The sequence below is a fragment of the Phalacrocorax carbo genome, chromosome 11 (assembly GCF_963921805.1).
Source record: "Phalacrocorax carbo chromosome 11, bPhaCar2.1, whole genome shotgun sequence".
NCBI lineage: Eukaryota > Metazoa > Chordata > Aves > Suliformes > Phalacrocoracidae > Phalacrocorax > Phalacrocorax carbo.
The window spans coordinates 21,410,351-21,431,393 of NC_087523.1; the positions used below are offsets into that span (position 1 = coordinate 21,410,351).

At 49.2% G+C, this 21,043-nt stretch overlaps 1 protein-coding gene and 1 long non-coding RNA gene across 2 annotated transcripts; one reads left to right on the plus strand and one right to left on the minus strand.

Moving 5' to 3' along the window:
• The first annotated feature begins 510 nt into the window (after nt 1-510).
• On the plus strand, nt 511-5,991 carry LOC135315385 (uncharacterized). The gene is made up of 3 exons (XR_010374848.1): nt 511-2,355; nt 3,676-3,834; nt 4,976-5,991. It is a non-coding gene; the product is annotated as an uncharacterized LOC135315385 (long non-coding RNA).
• Nucleotides 2,534-14,824, minus strand: FGF16 (fibroblast growth factor 16). The gene is made up of 3 exons (XM_064463400.1): nt 14,091-14,824; nt 7,512-7,615; nt 2,534-3,564 (listed from the first exon to the last, which is right to left on the minus strand). Exons 1-3 carry the CDS (start codon nt 14,608-14,610, stop codon nt 3,319-3,321), a joined length of 870 nt encoding a protein of 289 aa, XP_064319470.1. The 5' UTR covers nt 14,611-14,824; the 3' UTR covers nt 2,534-3,318.
• Between the last annotated feature and the right edge of the window lie 6,219 nt (nt 14,825-21,043).

Consider the following 21,043-nt stretch of genomic DNA (forward strand, 5'->3'; position numbering starts at 1 on the left):
TCGGTGTCTGCAGTTGGCTTTCGGCGGGCGGAGCGGCAGCTGGCGGGGGAACAGCTGGACGCGGGGACGGCCCGCGTCGCTGCGGGGACGGGCCGGAGAGGTGAGCGTGCCCACGTGGAAACGCCCACCGCGCTTCGCTGGCCGCCCCCGTGCCGCCAAAACGCAGCCAAAGTCTGCGCTTGTTAATTCTGCTGGCGTTAAGCTCCCAGGTCAGTCAGATTATTCTGAAGTATTTTGTTGAACCGGAACAAAACCCAGTAAATTCCTGCTGAAAACAACCTTTCGGGTGGGATTTAGCAATGCTGAATCCCCCTTTTAAAGAATGTCCCAGATGGGAGAGGATGCCAGCCTTTACCAAGGGGTTTCCAGTAAATTCTTTGTGGATTTTCTTGTTTGCAAGTATCGGTTTGTTGATCCCACATCCTGAAAAGGTGTTTTACCCCATCGCTCGCACCTGCGCGTCCCTTCGCAGCAGGAGGCTCTGCCGGGGCAACTCTTCAATCCGGGTAGCGGACGAGCGCACCCATCGCGTTGCTCCCATGGGCCAAATCAGCTCCCTTCTGAGTTGGTGAAAAATGTTCTTGGCATTGCTGAGATGAGGTTTTGACCTTCGTTTTGGAGAGGAGGAGCAGGATCCTAACCGTTAGATTTATTTTCAAGCGCAATGGAAAGCCCTGGCTAGAGGGAGGCAGGATCGTCCCAGGCAGCGGAGCAAAGCTCGAGGTCTGAAGGATTTCCTTGTGCACAGGAGAAGGTCAAAAGTACATTTTAGGGCGCTTTTCACAAGCGATCGTCCTCCCGACATGGCGGCTGAGGGTGAGATGTTTCAGCAGTGACTCAGAGGAAGAAGGTAAATAAACACTTTTTTATTTCAAACACAGGATTAAATTCCTTCATGTCTGGATCATTCAAGGTAAAGCTCCTGTAATCTCCTGGTCGTGATCCGCAGCCCGTCGTCTGGTGGCTGCTGCCCCCGGAGCGGATGGGACAGCAGAGGGACACGGCGGGGACGCGGGAGGCGGCGCAGAGGGCGAGACGCGGCCGGGAGCGGAGCTGGGCACCGGGGCTGCAGCTCCGTCCGCGACGCAGCTCATGAGGAAGCTGGCGAGGATCGTCCCTAGGTCAGTGAAATCGTTCTGGGGGGTCACAGACTGAAGCTGAGGGGGCTGAGATTTTACCTCGACTGCGTTGCAGGGGGGAGGCTGAGAAACAATATTGTGAGAAATACAACTGTGGTAAGGGAGACCCCAACTCAAAGCCGCTGCATCTGCATTTGCACGTATTTCTGCATGCTCTGGAGAACCACGTTTTGTACCAAGTTCTCATCCGTGCTGTCAAGTGTCCATAGAACAACATGCTCCTGCTCCCACCAGGTGCTAAAACCCCTCTCTCCCGATCACGGGGGACAAAAATATAAACGGGGATCATTCCTGGAAGCTTCCCCTGCAGTTTTGCGGCGCCCCGAGCAGGCAGCGAGGGCAGGCGCGTGGCACGAGCATCGCCGAGGGCCCGTGCTGGCTGCTGGGGCGAGCTGCAGAGCGAAGCCTCCGCCGTGAGCCGCCCCAGCCCAGCCAGCCCGGCTCGAGAAGGGCTGCGGCTCTCCGGCACAGCGGCGGCAGCGGGTGGAAACACGGGGCTGGCTCGGGGCTGCCAAAACGTTGGCAGGTTTGGCTGAGCCCGGCGGGAGGCAGGAGCCGCCCTGGGGCAGAGGGAAGGTGATGGGACTGCATGAGCAGGCAGCTTCTGCAGAAGCAAATGCCCTGCAGCCATGAACATCCACGCACTGCCCGTGGGGATGATCTTCATCCATGGTACTTGCTTATAAGAGAGGGGTGGTTTTTTTAATTGCTTTTGTTGCTTTCTACCTTTTCTTCACCAATTTTCCAAGATGCTTCAGGTAAGCCTCGCCTGAGATGTGGTGGTTTCATTGGAGGAATGATGGGTCCATCCAGACGCTCAGCAGATGCTCCAAATGTTTCTCCACTTGATTTTTGGACAGGACAGTTAATCCACAGCGGCTGCGTCCCTGCCGAAGCGTCTCAGCTGCCAACGACTCGTGCCGAGGGCTGCGCCGGCGCTGCCCAGGCTCACGGGGCCGCAGAGGCGGGGCAGAGCCCGAGGACGCTGACCGTGCCCGCGAGGTTCCGCCCTTCGCAGCGACGGTGGCGCCTTCTGGGGCAAACCCATCGACGGCTACGAAGGCTGAGCCGTGCCGGGTGTTTGGCCTCGCTGAGGACCTATTTTGCCCGTATCAGAGTAAAGGAGAAGGCTGGATTTGCAGTTCTTGGAAATTCTGGTTCATCGGACACCCGGCCGGTCGGTTCAGTCGGGTCACGCTTCCAAGGTCCCTTCCAGGTATAATTTGATTGTACAAGGTGTTACAGCATTCTTGTACAAGCGTTTGGGGTTTAGGGAATTTATCTTTAACATACAAAGCCTTTTTAGAGGTGGTCTTAATATCCATATTCATAGGGAAATACTGGGTTAGTTGTTCCGGAGCGCCAAAAAAAAGGGCTAGCAAGAAATCTACAATATAAAGACAATTTTATTGCCGATAAGCTCTTAAAACTTTTTTTTTTTTTTTCCTGTTTCAGTAGGACCTTATTCTTCCTGATGAAAATCCGGTCATAGCATCTCTCATTAAAAATAAAATTATTTTGAAATAAATAAATATATAAAATAAATATCATATACATTTTATAAATAGTTTTGTCCTTATGCACAGTATCCATGCTTACATCTGCATAATGTTCCTCGCCCCATTCCCACCCCAACAGCAGGAAAAACCCCACGCATCAGGACCAGTCCATGTAGCATCATCCGTGTCGCAAACTCCCGGGCTGCTTAAGCAGGGTACCGTTCCCAAGGCTTGTTCTTAGCAGGTCACCATCCCGAGCTTAGCAGCAGCATCTGCAGCGGTTCTGCGGTCTCTTGTTTTCTTTCCTTCTCTACATTTTTAGCTGTTTCTTTATTCCCCCCCACCCGCCCCCCGGGGATCAGGCTTTCTCACCTGCTTGTTCCTTTAAGCAACCGTAACATTGAATATTCGGCCTCTCTTGTAGCAACCGGGTAAAGAAAGTGAATGAAAACAAAAGATTATATGTAGGGTTCCCTCCCTTCCCCTACCCCCGCCCCCATAAATAACCCAGGTTCGATATACGCTTGAAACAAGGAGGAACAGCAGTGTCTGAATTCAGTGTAAGTGCTTTCCTATGGCATCTACACTTACAGGGATGATGGAATGACTATTAATATAGTGCTCTGGGAAAAAGCTTGGGAGCCCAAGTATGTACACTGGCGGGGCAGCTGCAGGGAACATCACCTGTAGTGGAAGAGGTCTCTGTACGTCGCAGGTATTTTGGCAGGGTCCACAGGCCTGGGTAAGAAGTGAGTGAATTTCTGATGTCTCTTAGTCCTGTACCCCTCTCGGGGGGAGCCGTCCTTGTTCAGAGCCACGTAGTAATGCCTCTCCGAGTCGGGATGCTTGTAGAGGGTTGAGGCGTATGTGTTGTACCAGTTCTCTTCAAACTGCTCTCGGAAAACGCACTCCCGTGTGAGCTTCTTCTGCGTTGGGGCGGAGGCGGGAGGGGAAGAAAAAGACATTTGTGTCAAAAATTTTTTTTAAAATAAGTCTTTTCCTCTTTCCTTCACTTTATTTTCCTATAATTTTCCTAGCTTTGACCTCCTTCTGGCTCCCCTGAGGATGGGGACTGCGTCCCCCGGGACATTTCCCCTGCGTGAGAGCTGGAAATGGGCACAAGCCATGCAAGCCGCGACCCAAAGACCTCTGAAGCTGGAGGAGGAAGGAGACAAGAGGAGGAGGAGGAGGAGAAGGTGGGTGTACATTTTGCAAAGGTGCCCCATAAAAAGCGAAAACAGTGCCACAGCAAAACCCCTAAACCTGAGAGCCGGGTCTCTGCGATGGGGGCGTGAGTTTGGAGCTTGCTGGGGTGGCCGTGGCGCCGGGCAGGGCCGTGCCCTGTGCAGCCCCGTCCACAGGTACCACACAAACCCCAAAACCACTCTCTTAGGTGAGAGGCAACCCCAGGAGAAGCAGCGGGCAGCGCACCTGAAGGGTTTAAACAGGAGCGAGCACCGCTTTGAAAGTTCAAGGCACATAACAGTATACAGTGCCGCGCGAATGAAAGCATTCCTCGGGCCTTTCATCTTCTGAAGTGCCAGATAGCTGTGATGTGAGGCCATAACAAGACGCGGGGAGGTCTGGGTTGGGGAGCAGCGCTCCGGGGATGTCTAACCCCGGGGAGGATTTACGGCGGCGACAGATGATGTGGTGAGCACGTGCCAGCCCGCGGCCAGTGCCTCCCACGCTGGGCTGGGGAACGGATGGCACTGGTGGCACCGCAGCCACAACCGGCCTTTCCCTCCGGCGCTTACAGCCGGGGTCTGTGGCAGCGGCCGTGGCACGATGGCTTTTCTGTCCATGCCCATCGCTTCTTCCCTCTCCCTCCCATCCCCGCCACGCCAGCTACAGGGCCGTGCCCGGCTGGAGCGAGGAGCGGGGCCGTCGCCCTGCCCCGCGAGGGCACGGGTGGCTTTGCCAGCGCCGCGGAGGGACCCGCCATCCTGTCCCATCGCACCCGGGGATTGCCGGGGGCACGTGGGAGTCCTTTCAGATGAAAGGCAGTCTGCAAACGTAGGATGCTATAATATTACAAACACTGCACCTACCCAGTAAACTATTCGGGCAGGGAATGTGTCTTATCTACAGCATACAGAGTGCTAAGTAAATGTTATTGCCCGCAGTCGATGTTTTGTAACACGATCCAGGAGCTCACCTGCGCTCAGAACCTGTTTTGAATGTTTTGCTGCTAATTAAATAAACCCTGAGGTGAGCCCTCCAAAAGCCTACACCACAGCCCTTGCCATCTGAGACCTGGGGAACTGAGAGCTGGGGGTTTCTCTTCCCAGATCTGTCAATAAATACAGGCTTTTTTTTTTTTTTCACTTCCCCTAGGATGCCATCTACTCAGAATACGTTGGAGACTGCTGACCAGCTGAACTCACGTGCTGCTGCTTTGCCCCAGTTTACCTGCTCTTCACTGGGCTGTCTGGAGGTACAGCGTTGTGTAAAATGTTTGGAGAGCATGGGGTGACTCTGCAAGGTGCCATTTATTTCTTTCCAAGCTCTGGGATGTCCCCACCGAGCCCGACGCCGTACAGGGCAGCGCACAACGTGCTGCCTGCGACTTCTGCTGCTCTTAGTCGTGTTTCTGAAATCGGTGGAAAGCTTAACAGAAACGTTGGCCCAAGGTTAACAGGGCCAGGCAGAAAAGCTGTCTGTCCCGCGGGGACTCCACGTGTCGCTGCGGGCATGGCTGGCTCTGGCTATATCAACACACAGATCAGGCAAAATTGGCACAGAGGGAAATAATAAACTTGCTGAAAATTTAAAAATACCGCTGTACTGTAATCTCCTAAAATACCATTGTAATGCTAATGCTGTTGTTAGGCGCTGTTTTATGGACCTTTAATTAAGAATACTGTAGTGGCTTTCGATTTTGAAAAGCCATCATTGTACAACCCACGTATCCCAGATTTTAAAACTCCAGGGTTATTTGGGGACCTGGCTCGTGACTTCTGCACAGTCTGGATGGGCGGTTTGACTGCGTCCCTGCAGCGGCCGGTCAGCGTATTGCCTGGTGTACACGATGCAACGACAGAGAGAGCTCCCATGATTATGCCTTCAGGTCAATTCTGTTTCCAGATGAAGTGTTGTAAAATGTTATCCTATTTTTGTTCCTGTGTCGTAACATGAGCAGAGGCCCTAGAATTTAATTAACCCATCATGAAACTGTTGATTCATAATCAGAGCCGCAGGGTTTGAAAGCACAGAAGGGAACATGCAGGCTTGTGTCCTCCTTTTCAGCAGGCACGAGTAAAAGCTGCCTCTCCAGAAGCTGCTGAGCGGCCTCGGGGTTTGACAGGAGGGGTGCTGCTGCGTGGGCGTAGGCTCCAGCCCTGCTTTCTAAAGCGTGCTTTAAGGTTTTTTTGTGTTTTATGGAATCCTGGTGATTTTGCTTTTTATCTGTCTTGCACATTAGTAATTTAACCGCTGTGTCCACATTTAACTTTTGCTTAGGGTAGATGTTACTACAGAAATGAAGTGGAAAAAGAACAGTTGTCGGTGCATGCTAGTATTTGATTATCTTGCATAAACATCAGCAACTGCATCCTAAATAGCGGAAGGGTCTGTGGCAGACCCTCCTCAGATGGGAATGGGAGAAGAAAAGATGATGGAAACCTGTGGTTTACTGTTACTGTTTGCTAAGCAAAGGTTTTCTGAAGGCTTCTCTATATGGAGAGTACACGAGCTCAAATTTCTACACTGTGAGATTGATCTGGTCTGGTTAGAAGCAGCATGTGCCTTCCGCTTTGGTTTAAAACTGGTTTATTTTATTTCATTTTAAATTTACTGTGATGCATCCTTAAAAATCAGTATCCTCACGCAGGGTAGTGCTGTGATCTAGAAAGAGGCATTACAAAAAAAAAATCACACGTGGGTGAGGGGTTGAATTAAAGGCAATGGGGCATCTGAAGAAAAAGCACCAATGAAGTGCAGCAGCTACAGAAAAGGAAACTTAAAAATGGCTGTCTAGAATGCAGTTAATTTTTCAAAATAGAAATAATTCTTCTAGCTAACTAGAAATAACCATTTTGTATTAAGTTGAGCTAAATAACTAGGAATTGAGTTAAATTAACCTGCAGGAAGCACCTCTGCCCAATTGTTAAGGCCTGACATTTTGACTGCAAGTCTTAACACTTAATTAAATAGAAGGAAGCAGAGAGCTGTCCTACAGCAGCACAGGATGAGGCAGCATCTGCTACAGGTGATGTTACGAAGAGTTTGTAGGTATTCAGGAGTTTGTGTGGAGTGAAAAACTGACACGGATTTTACACTTGGGTTTTGGCAAAAAACGGAAAATTTCAGTCTGAAAATTATGAGCAACTCCTGTAAACTCCTAGAAGGAGTTGTAGAGAATGTTATAATAAAATAACACTCAGCCCATGACTTCAGTTTCTGTTAGTTAAAGAGCTATAATATACGTGTACAATCTGCAGGTAAATGCAGATCCTGATCACGTGGAGAATAACACCGATGTGTTACTCAGGCAATGAAAAGACACAAGCAGTCCCTGGTTTTATGCTAAATTTCCCCTCTGCCTTTAGTGGACCATTGCCACGCTGTTTCTGAAGGACAAAACCTTGACAAGCCCCCCCAGCTCCCCAGGCACTGCCCCAGGCTGTGTCCAGGGGCTGGGCACCACCACGGGCTCTCGCCACACAAGTGTATCCTCCCTCCACAACCCTGTTTCATATATATCATTTATGTTTACCAACAGGGGCATCACAGGTAGGATGGAGGTATGTGGCAGCCCAAGGACTCTGGAGGCCTGTGACGGGCACAGCTCATGACACCGATGAGGCTGCCCCAGCCGGTATTGCTGTGTCGGTTATATAGTGTTGTGATCAGCACAAAACCTTAAACTTACCGACCCATACAGCTCGCCTCTCTCATTCATGCCGAGGTAGAGTCCTGAGTCCACCCCACGGATGCTCACCAGCCCCACTGCCAGGCTAATAAACTCCAAAATCCCTAAAACAGAAAAGAAGTCCAGATCATACAGAGAATAAAACCAACACGAGGCTCCAGTGGCAAACACAAACCAGCCCTTCCCAGCCATTGCAGAGCTTCCTACAGACCCCGTTTCCCTTATTTATAACGACACAGTTGTTAAATCTATAGCGCCATATGCGTGCAATCTTCTGATTTCTGCTCTAGGCTTCTCCCCAGCCCTGCAAATTTGACTTGCCCAAGAGGAATTACCTTCGCTAATGCAAGAAGGTTTGCTAGGTTTTGTTGGTTTGGTTTTGGGGTTTTGTTGTTTCCTAACTATCACCAAGAAGACAGATGTAGAAACTTGTGCCTGGCCCACTAGAAATTTCAGAAGGCTGTTACCACGCTGGATTTTATTATTCACTGAAAGGAGAGTGATTTTTGTCACCACAGGGCTTCTGGTTTGAGGCGATAGTCCCGCATGTTTAAAAGTGCTAAGTTCAGTAACAATAAGCAAAAAGCACTAGAAGAGATGTCTGTGAGGGCCATCTTCCTTCTGGCACTCCAGGGATGTACTGGCCACCCCCAAATGTATATACAAGCTGCAGGGATAAAATCCAACTTCAAATACGTGCAGGTAGAAATGCATCTTCCTCTGCAGCCCTTGGAGCCGGGGAGCTGCCGGTCCTTTCTCCATTACTCCGTCACCCCCTGCCGCCGTTCCTGCCAGAAACCCCCTCCTGCCCCGTATGTCCTGCTGCCTGCCCCAGCCTCATGCCAGCCCCTTCCCAGTCCAGCAGCAGCCGTCCTAGCCATCCCCAACCCTGCAAGAGCAAGCGATTTACCCATGGGCTTCAGCCTACAACAATGGTGTCAGATACATGACAATCATGAGGGGCGGCAGCCTCGTTTCCTCTGGCAAAAAAATGAGCGGGTCTGCCACGCTGCCTGCTGCACCCCCACTGCCGGCAAGGGCGACGGCAGCTGTTTTGGTGGACAGGCTTGTAATAGGAGAACCCTTTGTGAAGCACTTTAAGAACAAACAGCTCCCAAGTAGGTACATTTTTAACTGGTTTGAACAAAGCCAACATCACAAGTGGTGGAGACTTTCAAACTTCACAGGAAAACCTCCTGAAGGCATTAGTGGGACTGTGTTAGACTCTGGATATCGATATCACACGCTCCCTAGCTAGAGGTCATGGGCAGTCTTTGCCTGTGTCCAGTGCTGAATTAATTAGCTGGGAAGCAGCAGCAGAGGAAGGTTTTCACCATCCCACCTAACGACTGGACAAGACGTCTCCATTGACAGGAGGACAAAGTTGCTCTAACCTTTAGCACGGCTCCAGGACTCTTAATATAGCTCCCAAACCATCCAGTCCTGAGCAACTGCTCCTCTTAAAAGTATGCCTTGAGTCTAAAATCACCGCGTGACGAACGGCCACCTGAGCCGGCTGACTTCGGTGGCAGTCGCAGCTCCCGGTCACTCCTCAGCTTGGGGCGTGTGTCTTCTGCTCGGCCAGGCACGGATGTGATAACTCTCAGACGATAACTGTGTCACCGTCTAAATATAGGACAGACCAGACGGCGATGGACGCCTCTGTCCCTCTTCGCTCAGCGCAGACTCATCAGTCAGATGCTGGGGGCTAAGCGGAGTGCAAGAATTAGTCTTCCTACCTTATATCAGGCTTTTGGTCCTCCTTTCTTCCTGCCTACTCTGGGGCTTGTGCATTGGATCCAGCCCTCCCTGAAGCCAGCGGGTGTTGGGTGCGGGGGGAGATGAAATATGGACTTGGGAGCAGCAATTCCTCGAGACAATCAGGGAAGCAAACGACAGAAAACATGCTTTATGGACCAGTGCGGATGTTTTCAGGGCTGAACTGTGCCCAGCTACACACCCCAGCCTGGGGACACATACTGCCATCAGGAACGCCAGGAGCAGGCAGGGAAGGCAGCCTTACCAAGCCAGACAGGCAAACCAGGACCCTGGCTCTGGCCAGCCCGCTCCCTGGTAGTTCCTGTGGTTTCTTATCTGAAAAGAAGCATGAGCAGGGAGGGAAGAGGCACAGGATGAGGGGTGGTCTTCTGCCTCTGCCACCCACCAGTCCTGACACATGGAGGGAGTTACTGGAGTGCGGTGTGCTTCCGTTGTCCCGTCTGCAGGGCAGAAATGACGACAACCACTGTTTGAAGACGAGGGACTGAAGTGAAGGAAGATTGACAATTAGAGAAAGTATAAGAAGTAATACAGGGGGCAAGGAGTACAGGGATACCCAGAAACAGGGGAGTCTTTCCCAGGCTGGAGGCAAGTGGGTGTTCAACTGAAAAATATCTGATAACTGGAGAGCAGTAAATGAACCTTCCTATATGTGTATAAACACAGTCCTCAGCACCAGTGTATTTTTTTTTTAATTTGTCTTCTGTCATCCCTGGGAAGCAGGAAGACGCTGCTGGTCCCATGTAGAAACCAAGGGATGTCTGAGGCAAGGAAACCAAGGGCTTTTCTTGAGTATACATACAAGCACGCTCTGTACGTGGTACGTGAACCCAGATCTCTAATGACCTGGTAAGGAGCAACCCAGGAGCAGCATTAGCACCTTCCCTCTCTGAAGGAGTGGGTGAGAAACCCCTCATCTGGTGCAGATTGGGTGAATGCTTGCTGGTTTTGCAAACAAAATTTCTTCCAGGTGTGCCCATGACAATCTCTTCGGACAACGTCTCTTGCAGTATTCCCCTTTTCTGATCTTTGAGTGGCACTTAGAGACGTACATAGAAGACGACTATGTTGAAATAGCATTAAGAACGTAACTTAAACCCACAAAAGTCAGGAGACAGAATGAAGTCTGAAAAAATGTGGGCGGGTATCCATCCTGTCCTTAACTCACTCCAACTGCTAGACAAAATTGCAGCTTCGTACATCTGATCTCTAGCAGCGCAGGGAGCGGCCACTGGGGCCAGCTCAAGAATTTTCTTTCCAATTGTAGCGGTGTATTTTTGCGGTAGAACATGGTTTTTTTTTTTCCCTTTTCCTTTTTTCTTTCCCCCGGGACTTGTCTCTTTTTTCGCACGTTGATTATTCATTCTGTTTGTTCCTTGAGCCTTTCTAGATCGTATTTGGAGAGATTTGATTAAGATTCCGACTGGATTCATTTACCACCAAAGCACTGAATGATCTCCCGAGCTTTGCCATGGCCGGACCCGCACACTCTCGCCTTACTATAAACCATCCCTCAAAGAACAATTGAGCTCCTTGCACCTGTCTCTTCTTACATGACTGTATCGAGGAGCAGGGGTACAGAAACATCAGATGTTGTATTAATGGCTACAAACCTAAAGCTTCGGCTAAAAACCTCAACAACTGTTCAGCAACAGGTGCGCTATGGTCTGAATGGCAAAATCTACAGCAAAACTTTCTATGGAGGTTTCATCAGCTTCTTTAGGAGGCTGTTACAGAGCCGTTAGCAGGTCCGTACCCGAGAAGAGCTTCGTTTGCTGCCTTTATTACTGTGCAGTACAAACTCAAGGCCTTTGTCTCTCCTCGATTGCAGTTAAGAGTAGCACCGTTGGTGTCACTTGTTTAACGCTGCTGTAAAACAGACATGAGGCAGGAAAGGAGCAATTCCTCCCGGCAGGGGTTTTCCTGGCGAATTTATCTCGGTTTCATTCTCAAAGGACTCTCATAGAGGCGCTAATGTCAGTCCAAACCCCCTCCAGATTTTGACTGTCCTTTATTTCTTTGTACAGGAGGGTTTTTAGCAGATGCAGTGAGAACAGATATGTTTTTGAAAATGCTTTATTCTTTCTGGGATGACTTAGGTGGAGCTGCCAGTTCAGAGAGCAAATTTGGGCACTTCTCTACTGTGAGAACGAGCTTCCTTCCAGCGACCCTGGAGGGCTTCACAAAATTTTGCGTTAAGCCTCCTCTAGGAAAAATAAGCTGAGCTCCATTGTTCTTGCACGAGTCAGTATTTTTACAAGTATAAAATATCGCATTCCAGAAGACAGGTGTTACTTAGGAATGCTCCAGTCCTCGACAGATGAGAGGGAGTAGTTACTGTGATTGCTCAGGCAGCATGGGTAGATGATGCTGCTGCCTCCCCTGTGTCCTGTGGGCACATCCCCTGAACGCTGTGGTGCAAAAGAATCCCTCCCTTAGCCCTTGCCACTGGGACCCTGGTTCTCTGTTCTGCATCACAAGGCTTTAGCTCTTGATTTTCTTCTCTGGAAGACTTGGATGTCTTGCACATCTGGTAACTTTTGGGATGGCTGCGCATGGGAGAGCGCAGTTACTGTCCATCTTTTCCTGGGCCCCTCCCAGTACTAGGAGATAGGGATGCAAAGTCCGGTTCCACCCTACATCCCATCTGCAGCTGGATACGTGCCTCTCCTGCAGTGTCGCAGCCATCCACGGAGCACATTAATTATCTGCTCATGGTATCAGGGAGCACCTTCCAACCCCGTGAGCTTGATCCACCAAACCACCATTCTGGATGTCTAAGTTTTTTCCCCAGATGCCCCCAGGTTTATGGCAGCTTTAAACTGCTACCCTGAAACCCTCGTCCAGCTCTGTATCCCTCAGCACAGTTTTGTAGTTCCCCAGAATCGCTCAGGCTGCCTATTTCTGTAATAAGTTACTGCTTTCTGACTGCTGCATGCAAAATTTAGGAATGCATTGATACATGACATCCTAATACAAACCATACCAGTAACATTGGAATTTAAATATTCATGGCTACTGAATGCAGATGGTGAAGACTGTGTGCCAATACATTATTGCTTTGAGTCTCTGCTGAAGTGAGGTTTAGTCCAAGTTTATCTGAACATGAGGATTCCAGTGTAATCCTTTGGGGCTTTGTCTTGCAATTACAACAAATAACTATTTATTTTACACCGCCTCTGGGAAAACCCTGAAGCAGAAAACTATAATATTTTATATCTGAAGTCTGGTCTAATTTACGTAGCTGGATGCTGACTGCTAAAACACTTAGGGAATGCCAATGTTTCGATTTATTGAATGCACTGTGTGACTTAAGCTTAAGCATGCAAAATTCATGAAAAGTTTTAGCCCACTTAATGCGTTTTTCCAAAGTTTGTTTGGAAATACACTCATTTTACTCCATCTTTAAAGAAAACGGATCTGAGACAAACGCTTCCATTTGCAACTGGCTGTTTATTTGTCTAAAGGTAAGTAAAAAGAACCGATAGGAATACTACGTGGCAGACTGAACTAAAACCAAACAGATGCAAGGGGTTTGCTTTCAGTTTCTTTAAACGTGGAAGCCCATCACGTACTGCAGCATGAAAGGTTAGATGCGTGTCTTTCGGGAGGTAATTAAAGAACGCTTGCCCCGCGAGCCTATTAGTACCTGACTCTGACCTGCGGGTTACGACTTTCCTGTTGATTTAGGCAGGGACATGCTACGCACACACCTGGTGTTTATGGAAAGCGCAGGATGGAGATAAACTGCTCCAATTGTTCCAAAAACCTGTCTTAAGCTACCAACAATAGCAGCAGCAGCGGCATTCCTGAAGTATCAGAAAGGACCGGTTGCAAACAAGAAAAGGCAAAAAAAGAATTCCCTTCCCTGAGGAGTTAAATCACTTGAAAACTATAAAAAGTCTTGCGAGCACTTCTTGCAGCCTGTTGACAACATAGCTGAGATCACTGGCAGGGGACTTGTTGATAGCTTACACAGACACCTGCACTAGATGCTGAAGTAGCGGGAATTTTTCTTAGCTGTGCTCAAACTTACTGTACTTCTTTGCCTGTGGCTTGGGATGCATTTTTTGAAGATTACATACAGTCTCATTAGAGATCCCTGCTCTTGTGTGACACCGAGACAGGCGCTGTGTCCCGGGCGGCAAGGTAAATCCACGGTGTGCTGCCTATTGTTCCATCTCCTCCTTTCTCTCCGAGGTCCCCTAAGCGGTTTCCCCCCCTCAGCTTCCCCTTTTCTTTCCAACAACCTCCCCAAACCGAGCTTCTGACACCCATCCAGCCAGCTGATCCCTGCCCGCTTTGGGGAGATGCTCTTCTAATGAAATTCACGCAAGTAAGAGAAATCAGCTCACAAATAGCTGCGGAGGCCAAAAAAAGAAAAAGAAGAAAAAAGAACAAAACAAAACAAGCTAGGAATTTCTTTTTCCAGCACGCTCCCTCCTTTCTTTTGCCTCCCTCACCACTAATTTCAGAGGCATGGCTACAGCTGGCCACCCCCCTTTTTTTTTATTATTTTCTTTTTTTAATTTTATTTTTTAATTTAACCCCCCACATACTAAAGCACGTTTTTGTGCACCTGCAGAAGGGTTGAGCGCCGGGAGAGTAGGAAATTAGAAATAAAAACTCCCGCATTGCTAAGGAATGAGCACATTTGTTTAGAAGCCTAATTATATCCGTCCCGGGATGATTTATATTAGCGGGGTAATTAGTTCTGGGCGTGGGGCACCTGCTCCCGGGGCCGGCCGGGCTCCCCCCGGCCCCAGCCCCGGCCCGGCCGCCCCCCGTAGCGCCCCTTACCGAAGCGGCTGTGGTCCTGCCGGGTGCCGTGCACCGTGCCGTTGGGGAAGATCTCCAGGTGGAAGCCGGTGCGGCAGTAGAGCTGCCGCCGCCGCAGGATGCCCTTGAGGTGAGCGAAGTCGGTGGGGGAACCCCGCTGCAACCGCCCCTCGATCTGCCCCAGCCGCTCGTTGAGGAAGCCGGGGGAGTCGGCGAGGGGCAGCCCGCCGCCCAGCGCGGGGGGGAAGCCGTGCAGGTCGGGGTCCAACGCGCCCAGGAAGCCGCCCACCTCGGCCATGGGGCCGCGGCCCGCGGGCGCGGAGCGGCGCGGAGGAGCGGCGCGGAGCGGAGCGGCCCCCTCAGAGCGCGGGCTGCGGCCGCCCGGCCCTGCGCTGCCGGCCCCGGCCCGGCCCCGCGCTCCCCGCGCCTCCCATAGCTGGATGTGTCCCGCCGTCGGATGCAAACTGCACTTTATATACGTACACACTCCCCTTACATTGACATATTGGATATTTAAATGCAAGCCACACCTCACTGGCATCCCCTTTGGCTATTGCCTTTTTTTTTTCCCCTTCTTCTCTGATCCATTTGGCTTTTTTTTTTTTTTTCCTTTCAGAAAAAAAGCCAGCTTCACTCCCTCTTTTATTATGAAAAAAAAAAAAATGGCAGGAAAAAGCTACACATCGCAGTGAGGCATAACAGCTCTTGGCAGGTCCCCGCGAAGCCGCCGATGAAATCATGGAGCCCCCGCACGCACCCGGGGATGCGGCGCGGCGCTGCCGGCGCTTCGCTGCTCCCGCCCCGGCTCTCCCGCACCGCCGGCAGCCTCCGGCCGTCCTCGGCGGGGGTCCCCCCGCAGCCGCGTCCCCCCCTCGGGCCCGGCGCGGAGGCGGAGGGTCGGGCCGGCTCTGTCAGTCAGGGCCGCCGGGGCCGTCAGGGCCGCCGCCTCAGCCCCAGCCGTGTCCGCCTCTTCCCCCCCCCCCCCCCCCCCGAAACGGACACGGTGGAAAAAATAACACGTGAAGAGAGGGCTCGAGACGCGTTTTTCAGATGAAATGTGTAAAAATTGAAAGCCATCTTTTGGAAAAGCGATCCCGCGGGCTTTACGGCCGGCTTTACAGGCGGCGGGAGGTGAGGGAGGGCGAGCGGCGCTGCCCGGCTCCGCCGCGGGCTCCCTCCCCACCTTCCCCATGTTGGAAACAGGTGTTTCCGCGCTCTCCCCGGCCCGCCGACACCGTATCTGTAACGGCAGCTGCCGGCCGCGCTGCAGACAGACGCAGGCGGGCTCGGGGAGACGTGCGGGGCTGGGGGGGGGGGGGACGGGACACACGGACACAGGGCGGGAGGGAGGCAGCGAAGGGCCCGCACCGCCGCCCCGCCTCGCCCCCGCCGCTCCCCGCCGCCCTGCCCGCCAGGCGGCGCTGCCGATCACGCCACGGCCGGCCCGGGGCGCGGGGGACCCGGGGTGGCCGCCAGAGACGCCGCGTCGTCGCCTCCCGCCGACGGGGCGCTGAGGAGGCCCCGGTAGTCTGGGGAGTCGGACCGGGCTTTCATGTCGCTGAAGTAAGGTGTCGCCCACGCCCTCCTTCGTGCCCCGTCAGGGACCAGAGAGAACCACGGACAAACCCCCCGAACTGCCCCCAAGCCGCTGCGGCTCCTCCGAGGAGCAACAGCGGCCAGAGCTGAGGTATCGGCCATGCCCCCCCTCAGCGGGTCTCCACCACGGTGTATCCCCACAGCGGGTCTCCCCTCAGTGGGTCTCTCCCCGCAGTGGGTCCCCTCTATGGCGGGTATCCCCCTCAGCAAGCCTACCCCTTGGTGGGTCTCCCCTCAGGAGGTCTCACCCCACAGTGAGGTTCTTCTCCCCAGATCCACCCCAGAGGGAGAGTTAAAAGGACCATGGCATGCAGCCTCCTCTCCCCACAGGCCCAGGCTGGGCTCTGTCACAAAGATATGAAGGAAATTGTGATATTACGGTGTGGAACACCCACACGTGTGTTTGCAGTGGGTGAGGAATCTGGTTTTTAAATGGGGGTGGGGGTGGTTTTTCCTGTCAGAGCTGTGGCTGTAAAAGGGGTTTATTTGATGCAGAACTTGACACGTAGAGCCTAAAACCGTGGTTTTTTATAGAAATATAGTCTGCTCCAGAGGTAGTAAAATCTACAGGAGTGTGTTTGTTGGCTATTTGTTTATCATGTATGGTTACATGGAGATACCACTGTCTGAGGAGTTTGAGCGTCCCACTGCAAAGATTGTGGTTTTATTTCTGTAGTATCTGTATGAAGACTCAGGTGTGATGCGGTAACTGAGGGAAATAAACATGCCTTGGTGAAAATGACAGAGGTCCAAATGGAGGACACACAGACACAGTGATGGGACACCCCAAACCTGGAATTACTATTATAGATGTAATCCTGTAAATGCTGTGAATTTAATGCATGAAATTAATTTAATATGAATGATCCCACTACAATCAGATACGCTTTTCTGGAAAGCCTGGTTCTGCTGAAGTAAGTGTGAGTTTTGCCTCTGGATTCATAGCGGTCACCTTATTTCTGAACATGTCTGAAGGTTGATCCCAGGGGTATTAAGACAAGAGGAAAACAGTTTCTTCATTGAAGGACTAACTGAACTCTGCGGAGGCTTCTGCTGCTGACTTCAATAGCATAGCCTCTGGATCTGTTACAATAGCCTTAAACCCAAATCCATACAAGCACTTAGAGGAGCACTTAGGATACTGAAAAAGGTAACAGAGTCAATTACATTACAGTAAAATCCAGGATAAAGTAAAAAAACACAAACCTGCGTGCTTAACTAATGTATAACAAAAGCAGCGAAATCCCCCATCTGTGCTGACATTCCTCACTTAACTCTCACGATTATGGTCAGCTTTTGAAGTGTTTGCAAAACATTTTATTGAGAAGTTGTACAGCCAGGTACTACATGTTCTATTTAGGCACAACAGGATGCGGAAAAGGTAGCTTTCTCTTCTCTCTTTTTTGTCTTTAATTTCCTGGATTATTTATGTTTTTACTAAGCCGAGGAAAAAGCAGAGAGATTTGGATCCTGTATTGTTTGAAGAAAAAAAAGCATGCTGAAAGCTACAATAACTCCTTCAAAAGAAGAAATGTTCAGCGATTTTTTTTTCCCCATGTATTACACAGAATACAGTTCTGCACTCAGTAATTTCTTGAAGGAGGACACAAACTTGCATACGATAACATACATAATGTGTGACATGATTATTTTTCTGCTCTGCTTTGTTACAGTTCCTGCGGTTCCCCAGGTTTATTCTTTGATTACATCTTGTATTGTCTCCCTTGGGAACTGAAAGGGTTACTGCCAAACTGCTTTGCCTTTCAATTTACAGAGAATTAGTAATGTTATTTATAGTCAGTTTGATAAAACGGACCTTGCAGACCCCTTCCCCTACACCCTAGAAGTGTATGTTTAACAAGGTACTAAAAACATGAATGATTTTTTTTTGTAAAATCATTACTATTCATGGAGAGCAGCCACATTTGATATCTGACTATAAAATCAAAGGAAGAGCAGGACTGGGGTCAAAGCAGTAAATCGATTAGAAAAGGATAAGATAAATAAATGCAATGAGCAAATCTAGAAACTGCATATCCTCTGCCTGGGGCAATTCCATTTAGTATAGAAAAGATCAAGACAGCTGAAAAAAATTTGAAGTAGCAATGGCCGTGAATGAAAAATCAGATGTGAAGAATATCTGAGGATAAAGAAACAACAGAGCCTTGAGCTTTGGTAAATAATACCTCTACTTCCTTAGCACTTCCCACCTTGGGATCTCAAAACAATCTACATACACAAACAAATTAAGACTCACAACCAGGGTCACTGTGCATCTCCTTTTTCCCAGGCAGTCTCTTTTTCCACTAAGAGATGTTCAAAAGATACTCATGGCTTTCTGTATTTGTTTGGGTTTTTGGATGCATAGCAGCCCTGCTGGAGCAGTAGCTCTGACCAAGCTTCTGTATATCCAGAAACCAGACACGTCCACCGTGCATGCAGGGAGCCCTTCTGCCTTTTGTTGTGTGGCGACCATCTGTGCCGCACATGCAAGGAATGTCTGAGGTTTCCTGGCAGATAAATAGGGCAGCCTCCTTTGTGAGGGGGTGAATAAACAAATTTTCTTAAGGGGAGCAGAGGATGGTTTATTGGTTTTTATCTTTGATTGTTTTTACTTAAGCTAGTATTATTATTATCTTTTGTGGTACCACTTCCAGGCCCTAGACCCCTGTTTGTGCTGGATACTGCATTAAGAAGTGCGTAACAAACCAGAGTTCTTGACCTGAGGAATCTCACTGCTCTGTCCTGCAGAAGGATTTCTGATGGAAGGCAGCATGAATGAGGCAACAGAATCTCAGTCGATGTGTAGAGAAGTACGTATATATTTTTGTGGCAAGTTTAGAACTGGCGCAGAAGGAAGGTAAGGGTCTAAGGACAAAGCTGCAGACTTACCTACCTGGGTCTTGGGAGCAGATGCTTAAATAAATGATGTGACTTTCAAAAGAGGAAGCACCCGTCTTTTGTAGTTATTGTTTATTTTGGTGTCAAACATGGATCTGCTGGTTTTAGTAATCCTAGTATGGATTCACAAGTAGGAGGCAGAAGCATTTTGGCTCTGACTCCCAAGAACCCCCATTTGGAGAGAATTGCTGTAACTGAGATCTGTAGTCCTCAGGGGAACAAGTTATGGACAAGCATGTGCAAACAAATATCAGAGCTTTGTTGATCCTTGTTTACACAGTTTTGCCTTGGTGCTGTCCCATCTGAAAATGGCAGGTACTTATTCTCCCTGAAAAAACTACCCCTTTCCTTGGCATGGGTAAGCACAGGTTTGAGTCCTGACTCAAATTATTCCCACTAATACACCTCCAAGTACTAGATGCTGAATGAGGAATGGGGAGGGCTTCTTTGTTGGGGTAAAGTGGTGCATAATACAGTTGTCTCCATTTTTAATTTTTTTTCATGGCATTTGGGCTAGAATAACAGGGCTACTGAGTCATTTGGCCTTCAGTATTTGGCCAAGTGTGCCAGAGAATACATACCCGTGTAATTCTACCCCTCAGTATATTACACACCAATGCAACTTGCCATGCGGCTACTGATTGATGCACAAGTTTTCTCTCCGCAGTGTTTGTATCTCGCATGTACTTTTTATGTTGTAGTTTATGCTGTAATTTAATGCCAAGACAGCAACGTTCCCTTCCCAGCTGTTGAACCAAGGGGCATGATAGAAGTTAGAATAAGGGTATCCTGGTAAAATCCCTTCATTGTTGTCTTCTTTTTATTTTTTTTTTTCAACCATGGTTTGGCAAGCAATTAAGAAAAGGGTGGTAAGTGATGTGTTATCAGGTTTGTCATCTGATTCGTAGGCTCGTAGCTGCTAGGGGGTGGTGGCGTGTGGAGTTAGCAGTGAGTCACTTCCTTCTCTGCTTTCACTGATGGAGAAGGAGAAGATATGGAGGCCATTCAAGTTGCAAAGCATGTTCAGGATGATGGAAACTGTAAGGAACAAGATCTTAAAGGTCTGTTTCACTCTATTGTTGAAGGCTGACCATGACTTCAAATTCTATCCTAGACCTAGAGCATGGCTGGGAGTTTTAATCTGTGTTTTAAAGCACTTGTGCAGGGTGGCCATATTCAGCAAACTCGATAGGCAGTTACTTCAGTAGTTCTCCAGAGTTTCTTAAGCTTGAAGCTCTCAGTCACCAGGATGCAAGTCACTCTGTGGCTCACAGCTGAAATTTGGAGCTAGTTCTTTCTACTGCATTTGTCTCTTTTGCTGAAGTTGGGTAATGAAAAGGAGGATAACATCATAACTCCTCTGTGGAAAGCACAGACTCAGAACATACCTAAGGAAACATGAAATCCAGTTTTAGCCCTACTCAAATAAAAAATGCTGTCATTTATTATGCTACTCTTCTAAGTGTGTGCCTTTTAACCATAGCAGCCTTTTACAGAATTACCCATGACCCTGGAGGGGTATGTGTTTATATCTGCATTGGTTAGTATTGGTCAAATATAAAAAGGAGTCGTAGCAAAGGTCTGTCTAGCCCCATATCCTGCCTCTTGATAATGGCTAATAACTTGTGTATGGAAAACAGGACGGGTACAGAGTGATACTTCCTTCAGTAAACCCTCCTGGCTTCCACTGGTTTCTGGTCTAGAGACCTTCCTGAGCTGTATCATTGTTTCTGATATTCCTCGATGGACCTTTTTCCATAAAATTGTCTAATCGTTTTTTTTTTTTTGAAACCCACTTGTGTTTTTGGCTGCCATAACATCCCTTGGCAATGAGTTCCACAACATCATTAGGCATTGTGTGAAAACGAACTTCCTTTTGTTTGCTTTTGAACCCGCTTGCTGCCTGCCAGTTTGAGTTGGTGCCCTATTTTTTCTGTTAAGGCTACTTTAAAACAATCATTCCTGTTTACCTTTTCCATGCTCTAACATCTTGTCTAGAACTTAATTGTTATTCTCCTTGTTTTCCAGGTTGAAAGGCTCTGGCTTGCTTAAGTTTTCCCTGTGCTAAGGCTTTCCAACATCTCTTGCACGGCTTTGCCACACCATTGGTCTTGCCCTTTCTGTAGCTTCATATTTGCACAATTCCTGGAACTGCACTCAGTATTGCAGAGATGGGCATGCTATGGATTTGTACAGAGGAATAATGCCATTTTCTGCTTTGTTCTCATTCTCCTAAAAAATCCTAACAGGAGAGGTTTCCCAACTGCTGACACTGTGCTAATCTTTTTGGAGAACTATCCACTTCTGCAGGATTTCTTTCATGGCTGGTGACAGCTGATTTAAAGCACAGCGAGAATGGCTTTTTCTTCATCCATTATTTTTCGTTTATGAATTTTGAACTAAATTTACTATTTTAACACCCACTCACTGAATACATTTTAGGTTTCATTTTTGGGAATGGCTTTGTATCGGCAGCC